Source organism: Eptesicus fuscus, chromosome 9 (assembly GCF_027574615.1).
Source record: "Eptesicus fuscus isolate TK198812 chromosome 9, DD_ASM_mEF_20220401, whole genome shotgun sequence".
NCBI classification, from domain to species: Eukaryota; Metazoa; Chordata; class Mammalia; order Chiroptera; family Vespertilionidae; genus Eptesicus; species Eptesicus fuscus.
The window spans coordinates 14917436-14944896 of record NC_072481.1 but is presented as its reverse complement, the minus strand read 5'-3'; the positions used below and the strand labels follow the sequence as shown (position 1 = coordinate 14944896).

Below are 27461 nucleotides of genomic sequence, written 5' to 3'. Positions count from 1 at the left end.
GCACGGGGACTGGTGTTGGGGGGCGGGGGAGAGGGAGCAGGGAAAAGCACTCATTTTCCAGGCCCATTCTGCTTTTCCACAAGCCGCTGGCCTCCACAACGAAGGACGACTCGGCGAGGCCTGCGCATCTCCACGGCTGTGTGGCAGGAGAGCGCTGAGGAGCAGGGTTGGTCGCCCCCAAGCCGGATGCGGGCCCGAGGGGGCACCCTTCCCTCTGTCCCCGGGTTGACACCGGGGCCTCCCCGGCCGGGATCACAGCCGCACGGGGCTGAGAGCTGCAGAGGCCGCTGGTGCGCGCTTCGTCTCCTGCGCTGTGGAAGCTCTTGGGTCAAAATAATTGGCGGGCGGGGCGGTGAGAAGCCTTTGGGGGGCAGCTCCCCGCGCGATGTCACCCGCCTTGGGGCCCCCCGCGGCTCCCCACTGGGGTGCAGGCTGCACAGGCCGAAAGCAGCTGGAGTTGGGGCGGCCCGACCGCAGGCCAGCAGCGGGGAAGGGGGGCAGAAAGGGAGGCGCGGCCCCGGAGACAGTGGCAAATGAGGCTTCGGGAGGACTCGGGTGCTTTACACACATTTCCAGCCTCGGCCCAGTCCCCCGGAACCCTCGAGGAGCCCTGGGCCATCGCGTGGGGGCACCCGACCCCGCGCGTCCTCCTCGGGGCGGGGCCTTCCGCCCCTCGGGGTGGGGCGGCCTTCGGCGGTCCCCGTCCTCCCCCCGCGAGCGCCGAGGTGCCCGCGATGGGGGCTGCGATTGGCTGCGCGACGCGTCGCTCCGGCCGGCCCCGCCCCGCGGGCCCGGGGTACTAACCCCGCGCGCGGGCGGCCGCGGCCCCGCCACTTGATTCTTGAGGATTTGTTGTGGGGCTGCGGCCGCGAGCGGGCGGCGGGGGCGGAAGGCTGCGGCGGCACGGGCGGCGCGGGCCCCGCCGCGGCTGAAGCTGCCGCCGGGACCGGCGCGCCGGGCGGCCGCACCGGGGCCGCGCGCCCGGGATGCGGGACTAGCGGGCTGGCTGCGCGGCCGTCGGGGCTGCGAGGCTTCGCTGCGGGCGGGCTCGGCGGGGCGTCCCCGGGCGCCGCCCCCTGGGCCCCGAGGCCCGGGTCGGGCGCTTCTGCTTTCCCGCTTCTAGCGGCGGCCGCGGCGGCGGAGGAGGCGCCCGCGCCGGCTGCCCCGGGGGAGCCGCGCCGCCGCCGCCGCCCGGCCGGCGCCCTGACGGCCGCTGTTATGCGTATTCCCGTAGACCCGAGCACCAGCCGCCGCTTCACACCTCCCTCCACGGCCTTCCCCTGCGGCGGCGGCGGCGGCGGCGGCGGCGGCAAGATGGGCGAGAACAGCGGCGCGCTGAGCGTGCAGGCGGCCGTGGGGCCCGGCGGGCGCGCCCGGCCCGAGGTGCGCTCGATGGTGGACGTGCTGGCGGACCACGCGGGCGAGCTCGTGCGCACCGACAGCCCCAACTTCCTCTGCTCGGTGCTGCCATCGCACTGGCGCTGCAACAAGACGCTGCCGGTCGCCTTTAAGGTGAGCTCGGGGCCCGGGGAGGGAGGACACGGCCCCTGGGGCGCCGGGCGTCTCAGCTGCCGGAGCCGGGGCCGGGGCCGGGGAACCCTCGGAGGGGAGGGCAGGGGAGGGGACGCGCCCGCGACCCCGAAGCCAGAGCCGGGCAACTGGGCCACCAGCCCTGCGGGTCTCAGGGCGCGCTCCACCCGGAGCCTCAGGCGTTTCCTTTTGGGTGCACCCCGCGCTGGTGACTTTTAGGGAGGCATGCCCCCTCCACCTTCGGGGAGCCCTTCGGAGAAACGTGGGTAGGGAAGCGGGCCGCTGGGGCTCCCCTCCAACCCGGATCCTTCGGACGCAGCCCTGCGGGGAGGGGAGAAGCGGAGCCCGGGGACCCGGGCGAGGCCCCGGAGGTGGGGTGCGGAGGGTGGAGGGGCCTCCCCGCACGGCCGGCACCCCTCCTCCGGCTCAGCTTCAGAAACACTTCCTGCTCACACCCTCCGCCTCCCGCTTCGGAAACGTCCCACCGCGCGGCCCCGGCCGGGATCGGAGCCACTGTCCCTAACCGGCTGCGGCGGGGACCCCAAAGGTTGGGCCAAGACTGGGGGTGCTCCCCCCCCCCCGGCAGCCCCCAGTCATTCAGAGGATCTTCTCTTTGCCGGGGAGTAGGCGACTGTTTCATTTTCATTTTTTTTAAGGGGGCAGCGAGATGAAACGAAAACGGCTTGGTTTTCCCCTAAACCTCTCGCAGCTGCCGTGAGAAAGGGCCGGGCGGGCAGGGCCGGCGCGGGGGTGGCGGCGCCCGAGGTGGCTGGAGGCAGCGGCTTCTGGCAGCGAGGCCGTCCCCGCTCCCATTAAGACGACTCCAAATTGAAAGAAAGAAAATTAAAAAAAAAAAAGGATGAGTGGCTCTTTGAGGTCTCCCGGGTGACATCTTAAAACACCAGTGGGGAGACTCTCCTGGGGAGGGGCCGGCGGAGGCCCGTGTGACTTTAATCCTCAGATCGGAGGGTTGTACTGTCACTTGGAGCTTAAAAGGAATCTTTGAAATTAAAAGAAGACAGGATGTTGACAGGAAATCTGGCCTTTTTAATCAGACCCCAAACATTTTCTCCTTGAAATTTTTACCATCTGGATCCCTCGTCCCTGCACGCGGTGGCCACGTTCAAATACATGGCTGTGACTGTGTTTGCAGCCGGATTCCTTCTCAAGAGGCATCTGCCTCTCCGTCCTCTGCCCCGGGTGAGGCTTAGGGGGGAGACGATATTAGGGGGCACCGCCACCCCCATCCTGCAATTCCCAGCAGGTGCATCCTCCTGCTATCAAAAGCCCCTCTGGCACTTTAAAGGGGTTTTCTGGACAAACCCTCTCAAAACGACAGCTTGTTTTGCATTTTGCATTTTTTCCCTGCATAACGAATTCGGGCTATGCAGAGGCCGACGCGCTGGGCTGAGGCCACTTTTCGGGGCCACATGTCATACCCCAAACGGCTCTTGCGTTATTTGAGTCCCTTAATGACTGTTGTTGATGTTGTTTTTTTAACGTAGAGACTTGGTTGCTAGAGGCAATGTTGATTCCTCTTTTGCTCACAAGCAAAGGGAAGAAGGAAACGGCTCCCTACATCATAGTGACTGAGCTCGAGCCCAGCTCTCCCTCAGATTCAGTTGAATGGAAGGGGTGATTTCCCAGGGCCTGGCTTAACCAGTGTGTCTAGGATTTTGGTACGGAAGGTGGAGATCTGTGTGTGTGTGTGTGTGTGTGTGTGTGTGGGTGTGTTGGGGGTGGGTGTCTCTATTGTTTGTAAGCCTCCTCTCCACTCCACATTTGAGAAATCCGCAGTGCGCCTGGGACCTCGGGGAGCTGCCTGCCCCAGCCCCTCCCCCCTTCCCCTTGCCTCCCCGCTACCTTTCTAAGCTGTCCCCTTGCCCCATGCCCTCAGGTGGTGGCACTGGGGGATGTGCCAGATGGCACGGTGGTGACGGTAATGGCAGGCAACGATGAGAACTACTCTGCCGAGCTGCGCAATGCCTCTGCCGTCATGAAGAACCAGGTGGCCAGGTTCAACGACCTTCGCTTCGTGGGCCGCAGTGGGCGAGGTGAGTGGGAGGGAGACTGCGCCAGCCCAGCACTGGCCGTAGCAAAGGTTGGGGGGGGGGGAGGAAGCTGAGAATGTGGGGTCCCAGTGGGAGCCCCAGAAACAGGTCCATGCCCAGTTCTGTCTAAAACAGCGGTTTGCGACCCCTTAGGGTGTTACAGACCTCCTTGAAGATGTGGGGGGGGAAAGCTGTAATTTCCCCCCAGTCTCGGGCTTCCTAACCCCAGGAGCCCACCACGCATCCCTTTCCTGAGTAAGTGCACTGATCTCACAAAAGATGCTGGGGGGAGATGAACAGGCTCAAAAAGGGCCTTTTAGGTCTTTCTCGGCAGGCGGTTTAGAGGACACATCCTTGGTCTTCAGGGACCCAGCACCCCAGCCACGCTCCCCACTGGGGCAGAATCTCCCCCACACTTTGGGGCTACCTCTCCGCAGCTGTGGTCTCCCAAAGCCACCATTTCCCCAGCCCTTTGAGCCGTAACGTGGTTTAGAAAAGAAACGAATGCAGTACAGGATGCCGAGTACTGGAAAGCGCAGCTCAGAGGCTGCCTTCTCCCACCCCAGAGTCAGGCCGATGTGCCACCCTACCTGCCTGACCTACCTGGGGGCAGGATCGGGCTCAGCTGCGGCTGCCACCAGGGGCTGTTGAGTAGGAGGACCTGAAACCCATCACCACTTCTGGATGCAGAAGTCCTAGAAACCCTGCCAGGAGGGGGTGGGGACCGCGGGGAGGGGGCCGGGGGAGGGGAGGGATGGAGACTTGAGGGCTCGCTGGCCCTTTAAGACCAGCCTGCTGAAAATTGGGGAGTGCCCTCCCCTGCGCACCTGGCCTGCCCATCCAGCTTTGTTAAGAAAGGAAGCTAGGTTCCCTCTGGTCCCAGTCTCCACAGAGGCCGAGGCAGAATTGTACTTTTCATCACCAATAAACAAGACCTTTTCAAGGTTTTAGCTCCCTCTGAGCCGCCAGCCCTGCTCGGAAGTGGGCATCTGGGCACCATTTTTTCCTCTTCAGCCGTTCCATGTATACATACGAATGTCAAACATATTTTGACTTTTCAGCATTAATTAAAACCAGGGCATTATTTGCATGTAATAACTGTTTACTTGTTACTTTTTATGAAACTGAAATAGTTTACATTCTTTCAAACATTTCCTGTTCCTGTTGGCTCCCTTCCCCATGCACAGATTTCTTTCAAACGTTGCCCTTAACTGGTTGCAGGTTGATGGATGGAAAATGTTTGCTTTTATGAATTAAGCTTTCATTGCTGCTCCTAATTAGTCTCCAAGCCCCTTTTGTCATCCCCAATATCTCAAGCCTTTTGCAACTTAATCCCAGCCCCGGCCCTGAGCGGAGAGTCGCTAGCTGCCACTGCCTGGCGGTAGCTTGCTGGGAGGCAGCTCGGCTGGCTGCGGGGCGGTGGCCCCGTCTGTCAGCCCAGGTGGCGGTGGCAGAGAGGGAGGCCCACTCTGGCTGCATCCCCTCGGGGGCAGGCAGAAGGGAAGCTCAGTCCCTGGGTCCCAGCACGGCATCAGGAACGTGGCCTCGTACCCCCCTCTTCTGGGAGGTGCAATATAGAAAGAGAAGAGATGATGATTCTCTGAGTTTCCTGAGACCTTGCCTGGCCATTCTGCTGCTGGAAATGGTTTCCTTGTGGCGTGTGTGCCCACAGACCTGTGCCCACCCGCAGGGCCTGCTGGGAGGGAGATGGACTTCCAAAGCACTGTTGGGCAGCACGCTCTTAGAGCGGGCACCTCGGAGGCTGCATTGCGGCTCTGGAAAACAGATGCAGGAGCCTGAGCTCCTCTCCCCAGGCTCAGCGGTCCTGGGAAGCAGGAAGAGGCCTCAGGTGGGCTTCTGATGCCTGTGGGAGTAGACAGGACTTCTAGGCCTGGGAGGCTCGTGGTATTCAACAGCCTGGGCTCTAAAACATCCGAGCTGGGTTTCAGTCCCAGCTCCACTGGTGACTTGCTGGGTGACATTGGGCAAATGGCTTAATCTCTCTGTGCCTCCGTTTCCTCATCTGTAAAACGGGGATCCTTTGGTACCTACCGCATGGGCGTTTGTCAGGGCTAAGGAACTTGGTACAAGTGTCTCCATTGGCAGATAGCGAGAGCTGGATACATGTTAGAGATTTTGTTACTTCAAATGCCTGGGACGAGAGGAGATCTTTGAAGTCCCTTTGAGTGGTGACAGTCACTCATTCTCTGATTCTGGTGCGGTTTGGGCGGGGGCGGGGGAAACCCAGAAGGTGTGAATTGTTGAGTGGGAGAAGTGGAGGCGGGTGGCTGTGAGGAAGGAGGCCGAAGGGCTCCTGTGGCGAGCAGCCCTGCGTCGGCCCTGCCCATCCTGCCCAGTGGGAAATTCCCTCGGAGAGAACGAGTCAGTGATTGACACAGACGGTGTGGGCCATTCCAGGCGTGGGGACAGGGTGGGATTTGGGACCCAGAGCCTGCCCCTGGCTCTCCGACCTCTGCCGGGGCCAAGGATCCCGATGGAAACTTCCGCTTGTTTCCTTGCCTTCCATTCCTGGGTTCTCTCTCAGTTCCAGGGAGATGCCTTCCCAGGAAAGACATGCACACCCCACCAGCACCGAGCTCTCGGGATGAGCCTGGAGGTGTGAAACAGGAAAAGGAAGGGAAGGAAACCAAGTCACTGGTGTCTCTTGCAGTGACTAAGGCCCAGCTCCACGCCCTCCCAGACACAGCACCCCCTTCAGTGATTTCTCACGCCCTTTCCCATCTCACAATGAAGTGCAGATAACGTAGCCCACCTACGTACGCAGTTTCAAAGCCTCTATAATTCCATAGCCCTCATGAAAAAATGGGGAAAGTGATTTATAGTAAAATCTCTATTTGAATATGTAAATATTGGGCGAGACCACAGCGTCTGATGGACGGGTGCTTCCACCTCTGATAGGCGGCAGGTGGGGTGTACATGACTCAAAGTCTGACCCCCGCACTGCCGTCAATGACGTGATTTTCTGAACTTGGGAACAATTCTTGGTAAAGTTCTGAACAAATGTTTTTAAGACTGTCTTTCCTCCTGGAAAATTCAAGAGACATTGAAAGTGTACCAAAAAAAAGTTACCTTGTTTTATGCAAAATTTAGTTAAGTTCCTGGCTCAGATCATCTTTATCAGCAAGTTTTTCATGCACAGAGAGAATGACTATTTCATGGCCCTGTGCAATGCTGGACACCACCCCCACACCCCCCCCCAACCCCACCTCTTGAGAATCACACACCACAATCCCCCAAAAGCCCCCGAGGAGGTGGCCTCGGGCCTAGGGGAAAGTGAAAAGAGCTTCTGTTCCCAAACTGTCGTTAACTGGTTAAAAAGATCCTGCCGTAGTGTGTGGACAGAGATTTGGGGTGAAAGGTGTGAGCTGCAGGCATAGGGGGACCACTGGTGGGGAGGAGATAGATGGCTTCTTGGCCAACGTTGAGAAGACCCAGAGGCTCCCGAGACAGGTCCCCTCCCGCTACCCGAGAGCCCTATGGTAGGGGCATCTCACACAGGAGCCCTGGCTGAGAGGGACGGGGACGGGGACTTGCCCAAGGTCACACTGCCAGACCCAGTTGTGTGTGCTGATTGGTTCAGGGCCCCAGGAGCTTCTGGAATGTCTGGGGCCACTCAGAGCCCCAGGGGACAGCTATTTCCACACTAGGACTTCTCCCCCTCCAATCGCCAGCCCTTGGAGTGCCTCGATGTACAATTCTTAGACTCCTGGCTGGTTGCAAGTTTGCCCGGGGTTCCTGCACAAAGCTGTCCACCTCCTCTGTTTTCTCAGCTTCCTCCTCCAAGAGGAGAAGAGAGATGATGGAGGGGTTTGCTGCTAGGCAGAGAGAGGGCAGCTTTTCCTCCCCCCTGGTTCAAGGAGTCCCTGTCTCTTGTTACCTGCTACCTGCTCCCAGGTCCCAGCCTCTCCCTTTCTTCCTGCCCCCTCCCTCCTCTCTGGGAGTGCCTGGGAGGGTGTGCCAGGCCTGGAAACTGAGAGGAAGCTGTAGAGGAGGGCTGATGACCTCGGGTGTCCTGTGGTTCGCTGCTTGATGGGGACAGGGCCTTCTCCCACAGGCCCTTAGTATCTGTGTAGAGGGGCTGGCTCCATCACATGCCATCCTTCCTGAGCTCTGCCTGGATGCTGTGTGACCTGGTCTACTCATTGCCCTTCTGTCTCAGTTTCCTCATCTATAAAAATGGGAGCAGTCATCTCTGCCCTTAATCCATTTAACAAACATTTATTGAGCACCTACTACATGCCAGATGCTGTCCTAGGGGCTTAGGAAACAGCAATGAAAAACGCAAACAAGTCTGGTCTCCAGGGAGCTTACAGACTAATACTGGGAGACAAGATAAATAAGCAGATGAATTGTTAGAAGTAATAAGCATTTGGGGAAATTCAAGCGGGGAGCGAGGGAAGGTTCATGACGCTGCTGGGTGAGCTTCTTGCATCTTTTTTCGCCCCGTGGACCCCTTTGACGGCCTCGGGATAATGTTTTCCAGGGAACAAAATAAAATACAAAAGATTACATTGGGACCCAATTTTATTAAAACATAGTTAGCAAGCTGTCTTTTAAAATTGTGATCAATGTGCCCACTTGGTTAGCGTATTAAACAATAAGATCTAGCAGTGCCGACCATGATTTTGAAGTTGTGACGAGCACGGAGGATATTTAGAGAAATCTGCAGCGTCTGTAATGTGAGACGCAGATACCTGTGACGTCTGTGTGACAAGGTCACAGGGACCTCTAACGCTTTGTGGCTTGTTGCCTGTGTTCAGGCCCGAGAGAGATGCTAAATTTCATTTAGAGGTTAGGGTCAGTACAACTGCCTGCTTTTTTCTTTCCTACCCCAGTTCTCGGGCACACTCAGCTCTAGAGGAGGCTGCAAATGTCAAGGGAAAGACTCCTGCTTTAGAGAAAGTGGCCAGGGCAGGCCTCACTGAGCATGTGACTTTTCAGTGGAGACCTGAGGGAGGTGAGGTGATTAAAGAGGGGTTTCAGGGGCTTGGGGCCCACCCGCCTGGCAGCCCTCTGGCTGCTGTACTCCTAAACTCCTCAGCACTTGGTGCCCTGTGGACCAAGGAAGCGATGGGCAGAGAGGCCCGGGGACCCCCAGAGAGTGCCTGACGGGTTGGGGCCCGGGGTGCCCAGGAGGGAAGTGACTTCAGAGTGAGGGAGAGCAGTAGGAGGGTCCCCCGGAAAGGATGAGCCGGGAGCCTGAGCCCACCGGCCTGGCATTTCCCGAGCCCTCTGCACGTCCTGTTTGCAGAGATCAGGGAAGTGCCCTGTGGTCTGAGAGTGAGGGGCCGTATGTGTCCCTCTGAGCCGGGACTCCAGGGCAGGGACCGTTGGGGGCATTTGCATCCCTGCCTTTAGCTGCTGGCTCCGGAAAATTCTCCCCAAGGGGCCCACCCTTTCCAGTTCCAGTCACTTACACTGAGCCCCATCCTCCCAGCCTGGACGTCTCAGAGCCCGTGGGTCCCTGGGTGTGGCCCCAGCGGCCTGGCAGGTGACCTTGGTTCTGGAGTCTCCTTTGTCTGGGGCTAGAAGCACTGAGCCACAGCACTCAGGACCATGCAGAGAGGACTGCACGCTGTCAGCCTCGCCGAGTTTTCATCTCACACCTGTGAGGTGGGGCTGTCAAACCCGCCCGCCGGCCTTGGCGAGTCATTGGGGGCACAGGGTCAGCAGAGGGGTCCATTCGGGCAGCCGCCCTCCGTGCCCACCCTAAGCCTGCCCTGGGGGACACAGGTGCCCCGGGCCAATGACCCTGCCCCCTGGGAGTCTCCAAGCCTATAACTGGGATCCAGAGATAGGGGTGCTCAGACAGAGGCCAAGTTTGACTTGGGAGATCAGCGAAGCTACCCCACATCCTCCCAGTCTCATTTGTGTGGAGGCTTTGATGGTAACGGAGAACAGGCAGGGGTCCTCGCATTCCAGGGAGGTGCTGGGAAAACTGGGGTTGCCCTTTGAGGAAAAATCCTTCCCTTATACCATACGGAGCAGTCATCCCCCGAAGAATCAAAGAATTAGATGTAGAAAGTAAAGAGGACACAGTTCATCAGAGGCAAACCTTTATTGGCCTTGTTACCCAGGGCAACCTGCCTAAACAGAAAAACGATAGGAGAAATCACAAACCAGAGAAAGAAGTGAAACGCCAGCCCGCTCAGAGCCAGGGAGCAAAATGGGCAACTGATCGCCACCAATAGGACAGGGAGGTGTTAACAAGCCTATTACGGAGGAATGGGTTTTGTTTTGTCCCCCCACCCCCCCCCATCCCCGCCCCGGGGATATTTTTCCATTGATTTTTAGAAAGAGTGAAAGAGAGAGGGAAAGACAGAGAGAAATATCCATGTGAGAGAAACTCATCAATTGGTTGCCTCCTGCACGAGCCCCAGCCAGGGCCTGGGCCTGCATCCGAGGTACATGCCCTTGACCGGAATCGAACCCGGGACCCTTCGGTCCCCAAGCCAACACTCTATCCACTGAGCCAAACTGGCTAGGGCTACAGAATGATGTTTTAGAGGCACTGAAACCTTAATACGAAATTATAAAAGAACATGAAGCCATACTTTGTGTTGGGTTAGGACAGATAATAAACATATAAAAAGTTTCATTCTCACTAGTGTTAGAAAAAAGACCAGTTCAGTCAGGAGCATTTAAAAGGTCTTCCACCTCAATAGACGATGCCGATGGCGCCAGGGTGACACGCGGCCTCACGCCAATCACGATGGCTCTCTGGAGAGCCACCCCATCTCTCAAGAGAGATCGGGGCCCTCAGTACGTCCCAGCCCTCTGCTGCGATGAACTCAGGCGCCACTTCTTGGAATCCATGCTGAGGAAGTGAGCAGAAATGCAGACAAAGGCTCTTATAAGCAGGAGGTCATTTTCGTTTTATTTCAAATGGTAAAAAAATAAATTATTTTAAAAGTTTTTTCCCCTCTCAGGAATTTTGAATGGAGACTTTGGAGCCAAATGTCTATTTAAAAATAGAACAGAGTCCTGGAAATAACAGTTGTGTCTACAAATGAAATGTCTGCAGCTCCCAAATCAGCCCTTTTCCAGCCCCAGCCACACACGCCATAAGAAATCAGCAGCAGGGAGATGAATGAATAAAAGATGAGGCTCCTATGAGTTGAAATATTTTACGGCCATTAAAAATGAAGTTTATGAAGAATTTTTAATGACATGGGAAAGTGCTTATGATGTGATGTTAGATGAAAAACAAAGCAGGGTACCCAAAAAAAATACACACACACACACACACACACACACACACACACACACTAGTGGCCTGGTGCACGAAATTCGTGCACAGGGCGGGTGTCCCTCAGCCTGGCCTGCACCCCCTCTAATCTGGGACCCGTTGGGGGATGTCCAACTGCCGGTTTAGGCCCGATCTCTGTGGGATTGGGCCTAAACTGGCAGTCGGACATCTTCCTCGCAATCTGGGACCGCTGACTCCTAACCACTCGCCTGCCTGCCTGATTGCCCCTAACCACTCTGCCTGCTGGCCTGCTCTCCCCCAGCTGCCCCCCCCCACCAGCCTGCTAACCCCCAACTGCCTCCCCTGCCAGCCTGATCAACTGCCCCCTCCCCCCCGCCGGCCTGCTCGCCCCCAACTGCCCCCCCTGCTGGCCTGCTCACCCCCACTGCCCCCCCACCAGCCTGCTCACCCCCAACTGCCCCCCCCGCCGGCCTGCTCGCCCCCAACTGGGCCCCCCTGCTGGCCTGCTTGCCCCCAACTGACCCCCCTGCCGGCCTGATCACCCCCAACTGCCCTCCCCTCCTGGCCTGATCACCCATAACCACCTCTGCCTCAGTCCCGCCACCATGGCTTTGTCCGGAAGGTCTCCCGGTCTAATTAGCATATTACTCTTTTATTAGTATATATATTGGAATCAGTGCAACTTTTTAAATGTGCCTACCCACACGAAAAGGATCGGAGGAGAAAACACCAAGTAGTAACAGTGTTTATCTCTGGCTAGTGGGATTATGGGCATTTTCTTCTTTTTTATATCTTATGTTCTCATGATTCTCTATAAAAGTCATTAATTACTTTCAGGGGGAATATATGTATATATATCTCCATCCTTGCTCCCCACCCCGAAATCACAGAGGTCTCTGCATAGAAGGAGCACAAACAGGGTAAGAACAGAGGGATAAGCCAGGGCAGCCAGAGCAGAGCGGGGAGGTGGAGGCAAAAGAAAGCTGGTGCCAGACCTCCTGGAGCCTTGAATGCCAACCCCAGCAGCTTGAACTTCACCCAGAGCCCCACCTTCTGCCCAAGTTCAAAGGAGAGTGACCTGCCCCTTCTGGAAGGTTAGGGGGCTTTCTGGGGAGACCGTGTTGTGAGTGGCTCCAGGTACCAACCTCCTGCCTTTTCCCCGCTCCCCCCAGGGAAGAGTTTCACACTGACCATCACCGTGTTCACCAACCCCACCCAAGTGGCCACCTACCACCGAGCCATCAAGGTGACTGTGGATGGACCCCGGGAGCCCAGACGTAAGTGCCAGAGCCACCGAGTCCCCTGGGTGGGGGGGGGAGGGTCCAAAGGGAGAAGGCAGCAGCCGAGGTCAGACGGATGGCACTGGGTTCTGGGAGCACTCCTGGGGGCGGGGAGTGTGGTCCTCTGCTCTGCACCCCCGCACACTGTGTGCCTGCCAGCAAAGCCCCAACCCCTCTGTGCTTGGCCTGGACTTCAGGAGGCCAGTGAGGAGGCTGGGACAGGGCCGTCGATCAGCGGACCCGCTCCTGTGGGATGACGGCGGTCGGGAGCCTGCTGGGGAGTATGGACTTGCATCCTTAAAGAAAGGAAGAGGCTGGAAAAGGAGAGAGGGAGGGAGAGAGAGAGAGAGAGAGGGAGGGAATATATGTGTGGTGTGTGTTCGGAGCTGGAGGCCGGCCCGGTGTGCTCTGCTCCACCCCAGCTTCCTCCGCCAGGGGCTGAAGGAGGCCTGGTCCCCTCCTTGGAAACTCTTTGAATCTAAGTATGTGACTTACTCAAGGCGCCCAGAGGCCGGGCACGCTGACCCCAGGGCCCAGTGTCAAGATCAGGAAAGCAAATTAGATTCTGCAGATATTTATTGAGCACCTGCTGTGTGTAGGGAACCCTTGTCCGTGCATGTTAGCATCCAAGAGAGTTTGTGTTTCATTGCTTCTGCCTGCTGAAGGACCTGGGGTTTGCAGATTCAGATTAGGGAACTGGAGGGGCAGCTGCCACAGAGTGGGCCAGAGGCCTGTGTTCACTGGATGAAAGAGTGAGTGAGTGAATGAATGGATGAATGAATGAATGAATGAATGAATGAAACAGAGAACCAGCTGGCCATCTCTGGACTGGCTGCTCCTGAGCTCTGAGCAGAGCTCTTGTCTGGACTGCCCCTCACGCGCACACACTTGCTGGTGCATTGAGAGCTGCCCTGTCCTTGTCTTTCTTTGTAATTGTGGCCCCTTGGAGTTTAGACAGCCTCTCGCATTTATTGTCTCATGTGAGATCCTCATGACAGCAGAGCCAAAGGGTCACCCAGTCCCAGTGAGGAGAGAATTCAGGCCTGGGGACATTGAGATCCTGGCTGGGGCTCACCCTGTCTTAGCTTCAGGGAGGCGCCCAGGGTCGTAGAGAGAGCCTTTGATCCCCACTCAGGAGGGAGTAAGCCTGGGGCAGGAGGACAAGCTCCTGGTCTCTCAGTGCCCAGGAGGCTCACAACGGAGAGTGACTACCAGGGCGTGGTCAGTGAGGGCGCCCAGGCCTGGCCCCGTGCGTGGGTGCCCTCACTGGGAATCGGGCATGGCCCATCCAGGGAAGGCTCAGAGCTGGCCCTGGAAGAGTTCTCTCCAGCCTCTCAGGACGACCTCCTGCGGCCTCCCCTGAGCTGTCGCACACGGTTACCAGGCCCAAGGGCAGGCAGCTCCCAGCAGGCACGTGGTCTGGTCAGGTTCCTGCTAGGATTGGACATGGGTGTGTCCGTGCCCTGGCCTTGGGCTTCAGAGCTCCAACAAGTCATGTCTCCTTTCTGGCCTCAGCTTTGTCATCGGGAACTGGGTCAGTGCTTCCCCAGCATCTCCAGGTGAGAGAGGCGGGCACGCCCTTGTGTGTCACCGGCCATTGTGCAGGCAGCAGAGTCCAAGCCAGTTTGCCTGGCGGGGGGCCCTGGGGCAGGTTGCAGACCTCTCTGGGCATCAGCTGCCTCCTCCAGGAAGTGGGATAATGCCCCCCACCCTGCAGAGAGGGAGGCTCCTTGTGGGTCATTGGATTGTGTTCTGTTATCTCTGGCACTTGGCCGTCTCCCTGGGCTCCCATCACCACCACCCTGGGGTGGCTGCTGAGAACCCCAGGCCATGGTAATAGAGGTCTAAGTTTCTGTGGAAGGAGGTGATACTCTCTTCTGAGTCTCCAGGGGCAGAATCAGGGTGGACGGGAGCCACAATTGGGCTCGATGTGACTGATGCGGCACAAAGCAGTGAGCACCAGCGTGGAGAGGCGTGTTAGCCGGGGCTTGGAGCCTGGTGGGAAGGTTCCCAGGGGCCGGGCAGCACCTGGACTCCCTGAGAGCCCACCCAGCCCAGAGCTGCTCACCGGCCCCCACTGAGGCCCCTGGATGAGAGTGAAGACTTGGCCTCCCCCTGCCTGCTCGTCTCTCCTGGGGTACCCCACACCTGAGACAGCCCCTTGGAGTGAGCTGGTGGGGGAGTGGGTGGCACAGGAAGAGGCAGCAAGAAGGGAAAGCCAGGCCTGGAGGTAAGCCGGAGTCAGAGGCCAGGCTTGCTGCGTGACCTGAGGCAGATGGTGCCCCTCTCTGGGCCGTGGCACCGGCCAGATCAGTGGTTTTAAAGGGACTTGTTCAAATAAAACCTTAGCAAAAGCTCATTTATAGAAAAGAGCAGCTATGGGCATGGGGGGAGGGCAGGCAGTTCTCCAGGTCTTCCACGCTGAGGACCTGCTGGCCTCCTCCCCTGCCCCTGCCCCTGCCCCGGCCCAGCCTCAGGTCAGGTCTCCCCAGCACCCTGGCTTCCAGTCCCAGCCTGGCCTTCCGCCTGTGACCTTCTGGGCCTCAGTTTCCCCACTGCTGGTCATCCAGCCCTCCCGAGTGCCAGGCCCTGTGCAAAGCCTCCGTTAACTGGCCCTTAATGGCCCCAGGAAGAGACAGGCCAAGCGGCAAAGCCACTTGCTCACGGGTGAGCTTCGGTGCACCCAGGGCTCCAGCCTGGGGCTCAGGCTCGCAAGCCGCTTAGAAGGGCCTTCCCACCTTGAGGTGCTCATCTGTAAAATGGGAACGATGTTAGCATCTCCTCCGGGGAGTTCTTGTGGGCATTAACCCAGCTTACAGCTGCCCTCCTGCAGGAAGTGCTCAGGAGCCCTCATGGTTTTTGTCAGGATTTTCTTTCTGGGCCTTTCTCCTGCTTTGTGACCCCGTGTGAGGCTGAGCCTTTGTGGAGTGGGATGGGAGTAGGTGGTCCAGGGAGCCAAGGAGTGGCGCCCGCAGCTCTCTGAGGCCGCTGTGGGTTCTGTGGCCGGGTCGTTCCCCTCCAGTGCCCTGCGGAGCGTGCCCCATCTGCAGCCAGGTGGCCGGCTGGGTTTGAAGGCTGGCTGGTGGCTTCCTGCCTGTGTGGCCTCGGTTTCTGAGGTTCTCGGTGCTGGTGTCCCTCACGGTCACGGGGGCTCGTTACAAAGCAGGCGGCGGAGCGGGATCCGGGATCTGGGCAGGAGGCAGGACAGCGCCTGGCGACTCTGTCGTGGACCGCAGTCTGGGGACTGCGCACTCCACGTCTTCCAGGCTTAGCAGGTGCTGGTCCCTGAAAGGGTCGTGCCAGGTTCTTAATCCTGCCCGAGGCCGAGAGAGGGCAGCCCTGGCATCTTGCCTGGGGGCCCTTCCCAAAAACGTACATGGGAGGATTTCAAAAATATTTTCCTGGGCACCTACCATGAGGCAGGCACCGTTCTAGAAGCTAGACTCGCAGTGAACCCAGCAGATGGGTCTCACACACAGGGGTGGGGAGAGATGGTAAACAGTTCTGTTATCACCATGGCAACAAGGCCCACCTGATCTGTGCCCATTACTCCTCTGTCTTCCTCTCACACGCCTTCCTCCTCATCTCCCCACGCTGGCCTCCTGGCCGGTCTTTGAAGTGGGCAGTCACACTCCTGCCTCGGGGCCTTTGCACTGCTATTCCGTCTACCTGGAACCCCACCCCTACCCACCCCACCCCCGGCACCCCCAGATTTATGGCTCACTGCGTCCCTCCCTGAAGTCTTTCTGAAAACTTTGCAGTGAGCCCTTTGCTGATCTCCCTGCTTCAAATCACAGGCACGGCAATCCCCCCAAATCCCCTTATGCCTCCCGGCTTTCACTTGACCTGGAGCACCTTCTACCGTGCTGTGTAGTTCACTCATTTCTCTCTTTCTCATCTCCCCACTCGTACATGCGTCCCACAGGGTGAGGAGGTTTCCTCTGCTTTGTCAGGCCCTGGTATAGACCCTGGCATGCAAACATGAACACTCAGTGGGTGCTTGATAAATACTATGGAATAAGTGAAGTAAACAAATGAAGTTCAGATGATATAAAGTCCTATGAAGAAAAGAAAATCTGGGGTGCGCGGGCCGCGCGTAGGGGATGAGACATGGCAGGGGTGGGGGACAGGGGAGACCTCCTGAAGGGGTGATACTTGAGCAGGGGCCCGGACTGTGGCTGCTGGAGGCTCCCGCGGCAGGGGCAGGAAAAGCTCCCGCAGCCTGCAGCCAAAGCTGCCGGGTTCGCCCTCAGCCCCAGGTGTGGGGAGGCGGAGGGATGCCCCCATTGAGGAGAGCCAACTGCTCCTGGCCCCAGCCCCCTAGACCCCACGATCCCCGGGGGAGTGTGCCCAGCAGAAGGGAAGGGGTTAACCCTAGACCTCCCTGGCTCCCTAATCAAGCCCAGGCCGCTGGAAACCCCAGTTGCAGGCCTGGGAAGGAGAGGCTTGCCTCCCTGCCCGCTGGCCCCCCGCCAGCCACCGACCGGCTTTCATCTGCTCACAGGGGGCCGATTCACGGCAGACCACCCGGGGCCCAGCACCCGCCTGTGATTCCATGCGGTTGTTAAGAGTCGGGTGTAAATCTCCTGACAGGCCGCAGAGCGGGCCGAGGGCCTGGGTGCCCCACCCTTCAGCTGGGCAGACAGTGGCTGCTGTGTCTGGGCTGTGGCCGCTCCAGAGCCTGGCCAGGCAGCCGAGTGGCTTCATCTGGGTGCCCACATGGTTCCCCGCAGATGACCCCGTTCCTGTGGCCCTGCCCAGCTCCTCTGCTCCCTGCCCTCTGCCTGTGTTGGCCTCCGGGCCCCTCCACGCAGCCGAGACAGGACACTGAGCTGGCCTCTTGCCAGCCACACCTCAATGCCAGGCAGCCCAGCTCTCCTCTCTTGGAGGTCTTGGGAGGCCAAGACCTTAGCAGCCAAGTTACATGCAATGTGCTGACCTTTCTAGGTTTGACCGTGACCACGTGCCTACACTTTCCCATCTGCAAAATGGGGTGACCGTAGCAGTCTCGCATAGCAGCATCACAGGCTTGGAGACGCTGCAGGGGCTGTCAGAGGTTTGAGCCCAGCTTCGGGAGGCTGACAGGCAGCCTGAGCCAGGTCCTGGGCGCCAAGATGCTCCCTGCCCGCCCCCCCCCTCCCCCACCAGTGCTCTGCTTCTCAGTCCTGGCTCTGTCCTCAGCCCCTCCTCACTCTCAGGAGTTGACCATATGATAACCATTTATAGGTGTGGAAACTGAGTCCCAGAGGAGAAGAGGGACTAGGAGGGATAGAGCAGGGCGTGATTGGAGTTGGCCTGTCCGCGCTGAGCTCCAGAGCAGGGCAGGGCTCCTGAGAGAGTCACTGATGCTGCCATCTTCTCCCCCAACCCAACCTCCCGGGCCTGCAGAGAACCCCTCTGGCCTGAGCCTGGGCTGGGCCCTAATACCGCGTCAGGGGCCCCTGGTTGCACAGCCCAGGCTCCTTTCCTGCAGGATGGGCCCCAGGAAGAGAAGGTGGGGTGCTTCCCGGGGACCTGACGTGTGTCCCTGACCATCTGCAGGCTGTGTCCCACCTTGAACAGGACAGGGGCAGACCTCCCAGGTGGGACGATGCAGTGCCACCAGCTCAGACCCGGGAGTCGGGAAGCCAGTAAGCGCGGCTGCTCTTGCCTCCCACTGCTGGCTGCCACTTCCGGCCGGCAGAGGGGCTTCCTGGAGGAGGAGCTCCTGGGCTGAGCCCCCAAGGACAGGAAAGCGTTCCTGGCCGGGGCTGTGCCCGAGCTGTGGCTCTGAAGTGTGGAGGCAGAGAAGACTCGAGAAACCCTGGCACGGCAGCAGGAGGCGGTGGTAGGTGGGCCCTGGAGCAAGCAGCCCTGCCTGCTCCATCCTGGGGTCCCAGTCTGGCCAGCGGCTGATGGCTGCAATCTTAAGTCAGAGACTTCCCGAGCCACAGGGGCTCTGTGAGCAGCCTGTGCAGGGGGAACGGAGGCACCGCAGAGATCCCCGCCCGCTCCCACTGTGGGCAGCCACATGAAAGAGGCCTTCTCCTTCCCTTGGGCACAGGAAGTTCCTCCTGCTCCGACGTGAAGGCCCGGGCCCCGTGGCGCTGAGACTCTCTGGCACCCTGGCCATGTGGAGCGCCTTGGCTTCCCTTTGCCCCTCCCTGCAGCCTTCCACAGCAACAAGGAAGCAATTCCCAACGTGCTACTAACACCCCCTCCTCCAGGAAGTCGGCCCGATGTGAAGGCAGGGCACGCATGGTGGGAACATGTGCTCAGGGGGCAGAGCCCCTGATTATATCCCAGGCCAAGCACTGAGCATAGGTCTCCCCTTGAGGTCTCAGTGGCCCCATCTGTACAATGGGAGCAAAAAGGAAAGTGTCAAGAGAAAGAACGCTTGGAGTTCTTGGGTTCTGGGTGACAGTGCTGGCTCTGCTGTTCTGGCTTTGTGTCCCAGACACAGAGACACGACTTACCAGGGCCTTGGTGTCCTGGTCTAACGTGCGGATGACCACCCTGCCTCCCTTGGAGCGAGCGGGGTAGAGACCCGAGTGGGTGGGGCGCGTTGACAGAACGTGTTTGGCCAGCGCCACAACCTGTGAGGGTGCCGTGGTGGGGACGCTGCGGCTTGGGGTGGGGGGAAGGGGGTGTGACTTTAGTGAGGCCACCAGGCTGCACGCAGCAGGGCCCATCCTCGAACCCCGGCCTGCTGTGAACCCCGCCCTCCTCCTGCGGGGCCACAGAGTTACTGTAAACACCTGGTCCACAGTGTGACTCAGAAGCGGGACTTGATTCGCCGTGAGGATCATAACAAGGCCTGAGGTTTTGCACCAGCTTTTGTGCAGCCCCATTGGCTCGCGTCAAGCGTGTGGCTAAGACACCCGGATCCTTTGCACCCAGCTGCTGTCAGGTCCACCCGCCGCTTCCTGCCTTGAGATGGTTCTGAATCCATTCGTTCCCCCCGTTGTCCACTTCGCAGCTGCCATCTGCGGTGGCCTCGCAGCGAGAGCAGTGTTTCTTCCCCCCGGGGCTGAGGCCGAGCCTCCCGGCACTCCCCTGGAAATCACGTTAACCAGTTCTCGGTGGCTGAGCCTACTCAACTAACCAGATAATGGAGTTTTGAACTTGGAGCATACACACGGGCAGCCCCTGGGCAGGGCACATCCTACAAAGTGATGAGTTTGGCGCTTTTTTGTTGTTGTTGTTCAGTATTTGGATTAATTGCCCACATATAAAATATGGGAGATTTCATATAAAAACAGGTTTATGGTTTCGGAAGCTCTGGCAACATTGAGCCCATATCCCCCCCACACCCTCGTCAGAGCACCACCAGTCAGCTGTACTCGATGGTAACGACCCCCCTTACAAGGCACATCCCCTCTGGTCTGCCCCAGTCCCCACCCATCCCATGTGCCTCAGTTACTTGACTTGCCAGCCCCATAGGCAGCCCCATAGGCCCTAGCGCCAGCTGAGCTCACCCCGAACCCATATGGTCCCGTTGTTACCAAGGGTCCTAGGAGGCAGCAGCGGGGCCCTGCCTGGAGGCCTCGTGGTTTCATTCCAGCTGTCGAGTGTCCCCTGGGCTCCAGGCCTGGGGCCTCGGAGGAGGAGGAAGTGGGTTCCCTGGCTCTTGGTGTCTTGCTGAGCCCAGCGTGGCTCCCAGGACACCTGCTCCATTTCTTGGGGCTCTCGGAGGCCCATGTGAGCGTGCGGCAGGGGGTGTAGAGAGCATGGGGTCTGGGGTCCCGGAACCCATTGCATCCCCATTTTGAAAACCAGAAGTGAGGCCCATTGCGAGGCCTCTGACTCTCTCCCCTCATTCCCAGTGGTGGTCGACACTTCTCCCCAAAGATGCCATTTTCCAGGCCTCAGGGAGGACGATGAGGATTCTGTTTTAACTCCCACCGACTTCTCTCTTCTTCTCTCCCTGTCAGTCTAGAAAGTTCCGCGCATCACTGCAGACCTAAGAACTCAGGCAGGCTTTGCCCTCTCCCTGGGATCCTCCCCGCATTCTTTTCCAAGGGATCTGGGGTCCAGGGCCTCCTTCCCCCTTCCTCGCTCTGTGACCTCTCTGACCTCTCTGAGCCAGTTTCTCTTGCCTGTAAAAGGGCACCAGCCTGCCTGGCCCCTCGCGTGGGGGTCGCTGGAGCAGGATGGCCACCTCCTTTGGCTGAGCAGCAGAGCTCAGGAATGCTCAGCCCTCTGCCTGGACAACCCCCCGGAACGCGGCGTGAACAGGGGCATGCTGGGAGTGTCGCACGTGAGGGGATAACGCAGGAAATTGGGGAACAGCCTGAGCGTCCCCCTGAGCAGATGGGCGGGAGCGAGGGACACCCCCGGCATAGCGGGCAGTCCTCGGGCTTCGGCGGCTCCCAGGAGCCACAGCCCTGTCTGCAGTGCTTTATTTTTGTAGATGTTCGTGGGCAGCTTGTGAAATGTAAAGTGAGTCATTGAAGAGTGGGTGTGAGTGTGTGTGTGTGTGTGTGTGTGTGTGTGTGTGTGAGTGTGTGTGTGTGTGTGTGTGTGTGTGTGTGTGGTCGTGTGGTCCCTGTGAGCTCCACGTCTTCCGAGGACCCTGAGGGAGGCTCTGCCGGCTGCACGAAGCAGGGCGAGGCCACCTTGAGCCTGCAGCACCCTGGGCCTGGGAGCAGAGGCGGGGCTCCTCCTGTGCGGGCCACGGCAGAAGGTGGCCACGGCAGAAGGTGGCCACGGCAGAAGGTGGCCATGGCAGAAGGTGGCCATGGCAGAAGGTGGCCATGGCAGAAGGTGGCCGTGGCAGAAGGTGGCCGTGGTAGGAGGTGGCCACGGCAGGAGGTGGCCACGGCAGGAGGTGGCCGTGGCAGGAGGTGGCCACGGCAGGAGGTGACGGGAAACGCTGGCAGCTCCTCCAGGTGCGCCGGGCCTGTCCCCACCTTCCAGTCAGAGGTGGGAGGCCGGCCCTCGGCGAAGCACCCACGGCCTTTGCTCCGTGTCCTGGCGACCATTTCCTTCTGTCTGAGGCCCTGACAGGAGAAGGCCTGTGGGTCCCGAGTGACTCAGGGCGGGATGGAGTGACAGTCTCATTCCAGGGGTGGCGGTGGGGCCTGGGGCGCTGGGAGGCAGACGATGGCAGCACTCCGGGTTCTCTCCCTGACCCCCCAGGGGAGCCTGCTGGAGTGCCTTGCCCATGCCTGTGGCCTCAGTTTCCCCTTCTGTCAAACAGTGTGCTGTCGAGGGTCAGGTATGAATGGGTAGCCCTGCTCGAGAAGGCAGGGTGAGGTCAGTGTGGCCGCCCCGGGCCGCTTTCTGTCAGAAAGCCTGTGGAGGACCGAGGGAGAGGTTGCTAGTGACGAAGGGTCTCCGTGCAGAAGCCCGAGCTTAGACCTCGGGGAGAACATCCCGGCGGAGGCGGCGTTTCTGTCTCCCCGAGACTCTCGGGAACCAGCTGCTGATGGCTCCCCTTGCTCTGCAGGGCACCGGCAGAAGCTGGAGGACCAGACCAAGGCGTTCCCCGACCGCTTCGGGGACCTGGAACGGGTGCGCATGCGGGTGACACCGAGCATGCCCAGCCCCCGCGGCTCGCTCAGCACCACAAGCCACTTCAACAGCCAGGCCCAGACCCCCATCCAAGGTACAGCCCAGCGGTGGGGGGAGGTGGGCCAGGACCTGGCCGTGGTCCTGGGGCTCCGGCCAAAAGCCCATCCGCAGGCCCTTCACTGTGTGTGATGCTCTGGCCGAGGCCCTTCCCTCATTGGCACAGCCAGCATTTGCTGACACCCACCACCTGCCATGCTCAGGATCCCTGGGGAAACGGGGGTTCATCTCCTCGTGCACCCATCGAAACTGGGGTGTGACTTGTCCAAGGAACCTGTGGCAGACGTGTCCCTGCTGAAGACACCTCCCTCCAGGCTTCGGCTTCCTCATTTGAGAGTGGGCTGATGTTCAAGTGCTGTTACTGCCCTCAAAGTTTGTAAACTGCAAAGGGTGTTGCAGCCCCGGAGAGATACACAGCATCTCCTAGCAAAGGTCCCGTGGCCCAGGGACCCTACCAAACAGGGGAGAAAGGCCTCTGGGCCGAGGCCCCAAAAGGGGTCTCTGTCCCCATCGCCTGATGGACACAGCAGGCACAATCAGAGCTAGATCTCAGGCAGGCCTTCCGGAGAGACAGGTGCCTGGCACAGAGCAAGTGCTCAGTAAATGGCTGGATGACGAATAGTCACTCTTCTCCAGGCTCTGTCAGCCAGCGGCCTGGGCACAGGAGGCTGTGTGCACAGCTGCACGCATCGGCAGCACTGAACAGAGGCAGGAGGGCTGGCTGTCGCCGTGCACTGAGGGTGTCGCTCTTTCTCGGTCCTCCAGGGCCTGGTTAGAACCCATTTGGTGATGGTGGCAGACATGACGTAGCCCCGTAGCATAAAGAGAAGGCCCTCTCGTCTGGCCTGAGAAGCTGGGCCTTGGTGAGGTGGGGAGGGACCCAGGTCCAGCTGCTCCGAGCCTCTGGGCTAGCAAGTTTGAGATACGCGGCAGCTCTGGGGCCGGGGAAGGAAGGGCGGGGTGGGGCGCTGCAGGGCGGAGGCCTGACCTCAAGAGGCAGCGGGAGGTGCTCTGCCCTCGGGCTCATGCCCACCCCTGCCCGGAAGCTGTGCTCCTGTCTCCCTCAGGCCAGCGTCTGTCCGGGTGCAGGAGCCTAACACCCCAGGCCTTACCCTGCCAGGGGCAGAGCTGGGGCCCAGCCAGGGAGCCCCGGAATCCAGCAGGTGGGGCTGAATAGTGCCTTCCTGTTCAGCAGCTCCCATGGAAGGAGAGCTCACCTCTCCCTCCCGCAGTTGTGTGGACATGGCTGGGGAATCAGTGCCTTAGGCTCCCCACCCTCTGTCCAGCCCCAAAGGGCCGGGTCTAGCCAGGCAGCAGGTAGAGACCCTGCCTCCACTCTGAGGTGGGGCCTGTGTGGACGCAGCTGACCCGGCCCTTCCCCTGCTGCTGCACCCGAGGCAGGGCTCCCCAGCCCCTCCCTGACCACCCACAGCACTGGGCTCAGGCTGCCTTGTGGCCCTCCAGTCCAGCCAGGCCGCCCTCTCCCAGGCCTGGCCCCTTTGGTGTGACGGAAGGGCTCTTGACAACCAGGACAGGGAAGGAGTATGAACTCTGCAATCCGATGGGCCGGGCTTGGAACTCTGCCTCTGCCAGGCACGGGCTGTGTGTTCCTAGGCTAGTCACTTCACCTCTCTGAGCTCAGTTTTCTCACCTGCAAAATGGGAAGAAGGAGGTACCTGCCTCAGAGAGGTATTGGCAGGGCTGGGTTTGGGGCCCTCTCACCGGCCCTCCCCTTCTGGTGGGGCCAGCCTCTGCCTTCAGACTCCATCCTGGGGATCCCCTCAGGACACCCCACCACCACTTCTCTTGGTGCCTGTTAATAGCTTTGACCCCCGGCTTTGGTCACTGGCAAGCAGTGCCGAGGCCCCATCCCCTCCGTACCCCAGCCCCAGGCCCCCCCCCAGCTGTGGCCGCCCACAATGGGGGCTTCTAACAGCTCAAAGGGCTCATTCAGCCGCCACGCAGCAGCTGGGGCAATTTGGAGAAGAAAATAAACATTTCCTTCCAGTGTTGGGATTGGCTGCTCGACAGCCAGCCAGCTCCGGTTTCCTGGGGCTACTGGGCTGGGAGGGGCTGGGGGGCAGGAGCCTCAGGGGTCCTGAGGGCAGACACTTCCCCACCACCCTGGGGCGGTGGGGGGGGGCGGACAGGAGGGCACAGAGGCCGTCTGGGCAGGCCCTGCTCAGAGCCTGGAGCCCATGTGAACGCCAAGGGCCACGCACAGCAGACCAGGCCCACCTTGCCCAGCCTGAGTGTCCTGGGCTGCAGTCCTGCTGTCTCTTCCTGGGGTCCCTGTTTGGGGTCTTTCACTTGGAGAGTGGGGTTCCTGTCAGTGGACAGCACTCACTTCCTGGGCTCAGAGCTGAAGGGTCAGCCTCATGCTTGGCTATGTTTGGGGTGCCAGGCACTGCCAACGGGACCTCTGGGGTCCTGAGGGTGGGGAGCCAGGTACCTCTGGCCCCTTAGGTTTCAAGGCAGCACTGACCAGCCAAGGAACCCAGTAGGGAGGGTACCAGACATTCCAGAAGGACCCTTGCCCCCCCCTCAAATCCCCCACCTTGAGCAGGGAGCATCATTCCATTCTGACCCACAGCGAGGACCAGAGCGAGCCCACTGCTGAGGAAGCACTCGCCAGCTGAGTCGGGAAGACCCCAGAGCCCAGAGCACCTACAGGTCCCACCTGAGGTCCCAGCACCTCAGGCAGATCTGGGAAGCAGGAGACCCCAGGGCACCTGCAGCTGTCTGTCCTCCGCCCAGCCCCAGGCACAGTGGGCAGTGCCAACCTGGAGCTGCCCGGGGGCTGAGGCTGGTCTCCCTGAATCCTCTTTGGTGGGGTGGCATAGAGGGGCTAGGGCCAGACAGACTTTTCCTCGGGACACTGCTGGGGGCTCACCTACCTCCCCACGCTGCCAGAGTCACCCCTTGGCCGGGATGTAAGGAAGGCTCAGGGTCAGGATCATCTCTGCAGGGCCCTGAATGGGCCAGGTGTCCTGGGAGCCCAGAGCAAGAGTGTCACAGCCACTACAGCAGCGCCAGCCCTCGTCAGGCCTCCACTCTGTGCCCAGTCTGAGCACTTGGCACGCATTAACTAATTTAATTCTCCACTTTTTATGTGGGAAGATTGAAACACAGAGAGGTTAAGTGACTTGCTTAAGGACACACAGCAAGTAAGTGTCAGAAGCCGATTAGATACCCAGCTGCAGAGACCACACAGTTAACCTTTGGATGGGACAGCTGCCTCTCAGACCCATATTGGGGCTCAGGACTGGAACCCTAGGATTTTGTGCCAGGTGACCCTTAGGCAAGTACCTCACCTCTGGACCTCAGGTTTCCTACCGAGGGAGTTAGACTCGATCCCAGAGCCCCTTTGAATGCTGAGGTTTTGGGGGTCTGTGAATGCAAACATAGGGGACAGAGGCTCAGATGCGCTTGCCTTGGAGTCCAGTGAGGAGCCAAACTGGAGGAGCAGGGGCGGGACCTGGGCCGGACACTGGTGTCTCTTTGGCAAGGGCAGGGTCTAGGCCACCAAGCCCCTCTGGCTGCATCTCACTTTGCTGCCAAGGCAGATGCAGGCAGCCCTGGAGATACAGGCCCAGGCTGAGGTGTGTGGGGGGCACACAGATCTCCTCTGGGCCTAACCCCCACCACACAGGGAGAAGCTCACAGAACCTCACCGAGCCCCACCGGGCAGGAGAGGTGCGGGCATGCACAGCAGCCCAGCAGAGCAGAGAGCAGAGGCCTCATGAGGAATTTGAGTCCTTTCTGCAGCCTCCAGAAAATTAATCTTTCTCTGTGCCTCAGTTTCCCTTTCTGTAAAAGCAGGCTCCAAATCCCTCTCTCACAGGGCCATTGCAGACCCTCTCCACACCCAGGTCAGGCCAGTACTGTCCCTGCTGGGGGCCCACCTTCACCCCCTCGACAGGCTCTGCACTGCCAGGCTGTGAAGAGGATTCCAGAAGATGGAGAAGAGCCTCTCCCTTCTCTATCAGCCCCGGAGGCGCCTGTGGCCGCCTTCGGCCCGGGTACCTGCCACCTGCTTCCCAGGCAGGACCATTATCAGGTCAGGAGGGCTCCCGCCCCCAAGCAGCCAAGGCAGTAAGAGCAGAGCCAGAGCTTCTTTTTAAATTAAATTTATTGGGGTAACATCCTATGTGATAAAGAGGTAATATGCAAATTGACCCTCACACACTCACAAGATGGCTGCCTACAACCAGGCCAGCACAGGGGTTAGTGAGGGACGACCAGGCTGGCAGGGGCGGGCAGTTGGGGGCAACCAGGCCAGCGGGGGGGGGAGCAGTTGGGGGCGACCAGGCCAGCGGGGGGTGGGCAGTTGGGGGCGACCAGGCCAGCGGGGGGGGGAGCAGTTGGGGGCGACCAGGCCGGCGGGGCGGTGGGCAGTTGGGGGCGACCAGGCCAGCAGGGGCGGCAGTGAGGGGTGATCAGGCCGGTAGAGGGGTCAGTTAGGGGTGATCAGGCAGGCAGGCCGGTGAGCAGTTAGGAGCCAGTGGTCCAGGATTGTGAGAGGGATGTCCGACTTCCAGGATCGGGCCTAAACCAGCAGTCGGACATCCCCTGAGGGGTCCCGGATTGGAGAGGATACAGGCTGGGCTGAGGGCGCCCCCCCCACACCCCCATGCATGAATTTCGTGCACCGGGCCTCTAATTAGTTAATAAGATCTATACGTTTCAGGGATACAACTTTTTAACACATCTATATACTCTATTGTGCGCTCACCACCCGAAACCCAGTCTTCTTCTGTCACCCTGTATTTGACCCCCTTAACCAAGGACATTCTTAAAGAATTCCGCTAGGGCCCACCTGCGTAGCTCAGTGGTTGAGCGTCGACCTATGAACCAGGAGGTCACGGTTCAATTCCCGGTCAGGGCACATGCCTGGGTTGCAGGCTCAATCCCTAGTGTGGGATGTGCAGGAGGCAGCCAATCAGTGATTCTCTCTCATCACTGATGTCTCTGTCTCTCTCTGTCTCTTTCTCTCTCTCTCTCTCCCTCTCCCTTCCTCTCTCAAATCAATTAAAAATATCTATTAAAAAAAAAAAAAAGTCTGCTGGGGTGGTGTCAAGCTGTGACTGATCATCCTCTTTGCTGTCCCCCAGGCACCTCGGACCTGAACCCTTTCTCCGACCCCCGCCAGTTCGACCGCTCCTTCCCAGCGCTACAGACCCTCACGGACAGCCGCTTCCCGGACCCCAGGATGCATTACCCGGGGACCATGTCAGCGGCCTTCCCCTACAGTGCCACGCCCTCAGGCACGAGCATCAGCAGCCTCAGCGTGGCCAGCATGCCCGCCACCAGCCGCTTCCACCCCACCTACCTCCCGCCACCATACCCGGGGGCCCCCCAGAACCAGAGCGGGCCCTTCCAGACCAACCCGTCCCCTTACCACCTCTACTACGGTGCGTCCTCCGGCTCCTACCAGTTCTCCATGGTGGCCGGCAGCAGCGGCGGGGGCGACCGCTCGCCCACCCGCATGCTGGCCTCCTGCACCAGCAGTGCCGCCTCCGTGGCCGCGGGCAACCTCATGAACCCCAGCCTGGGCGGCCAGAGCGACGGCGTGGAGGCCGATGGCAGCCACAGCAACTCGCCCACTGCCCTGAGCACGCCGGGCCGCATGGACGAGGCTGTGTGGAGGCCCTACTGACCTCCCGGGTCAAAGTGGACTGCTCCCAATGGAGGCAGGGACCCAGGAACCTTCCCGGCCAGGGGCTGGCCCGGCTCCGAGGCTCAGGCAGGAGTGAGACCCATGCGCATGGCAGTCATGGGCCCAGGGTCCACGGGTCCCGGGCCCGGAGCTGGTGG

General features: G+C 59.8%; 1 protein-coding gene across 1 annotated transcript; it reads left to right on the top strand.

Annotated features, from left to right (window-relative positions):
• Nucleotides 1–1218: 1218 nt before the first annotated feature.
• Nucleotides 1219–27461, top strand: RUNX3 (RUNX family transcription factor 3). The gene is made up of 5 exons (XM_054720758.1): nt 1219–1512; nt 3428–3584; nt 11985–12089; nt 21523–21681; nt 26759–27461. Exons 1-5 carry the CDS (start codon nt 1219–1221, stop codon nt 27301–27303), a joined length of 1260 nt encoding a protein of 419 aa, XP_054576733.1. The 3' UTR covers nt 27304–27461.

What these genes read in the sequence shown, in the direction of transcription:
- RUNX3 (XM_054720758.1), top strand. Translation starts at nt 1,219, where the DNA reads ATGCGTATTCCCGTAGACCCGAGCACCAGCCGCCGCTTCACACCTCCC. An exon ending in CGCTGCCGGTCGCCTTTAAG is followed by an intron (nt 1,513 to 3,427) that starts GTGAGCTCGGGG and finishes CCATGCCCTCAG; the next exon opens with GTGGTGGCACTGGGGGATGT. An exon ending in TGGACCCCGGGAGCCCAGAC is followed by an intron (nt 12,090 to 21,522) that starts GTAAGTGCCAGA and finishes CTTGCTCTGCAG; the next exon opens with GGCACCGGCAGAAGCTGGAG.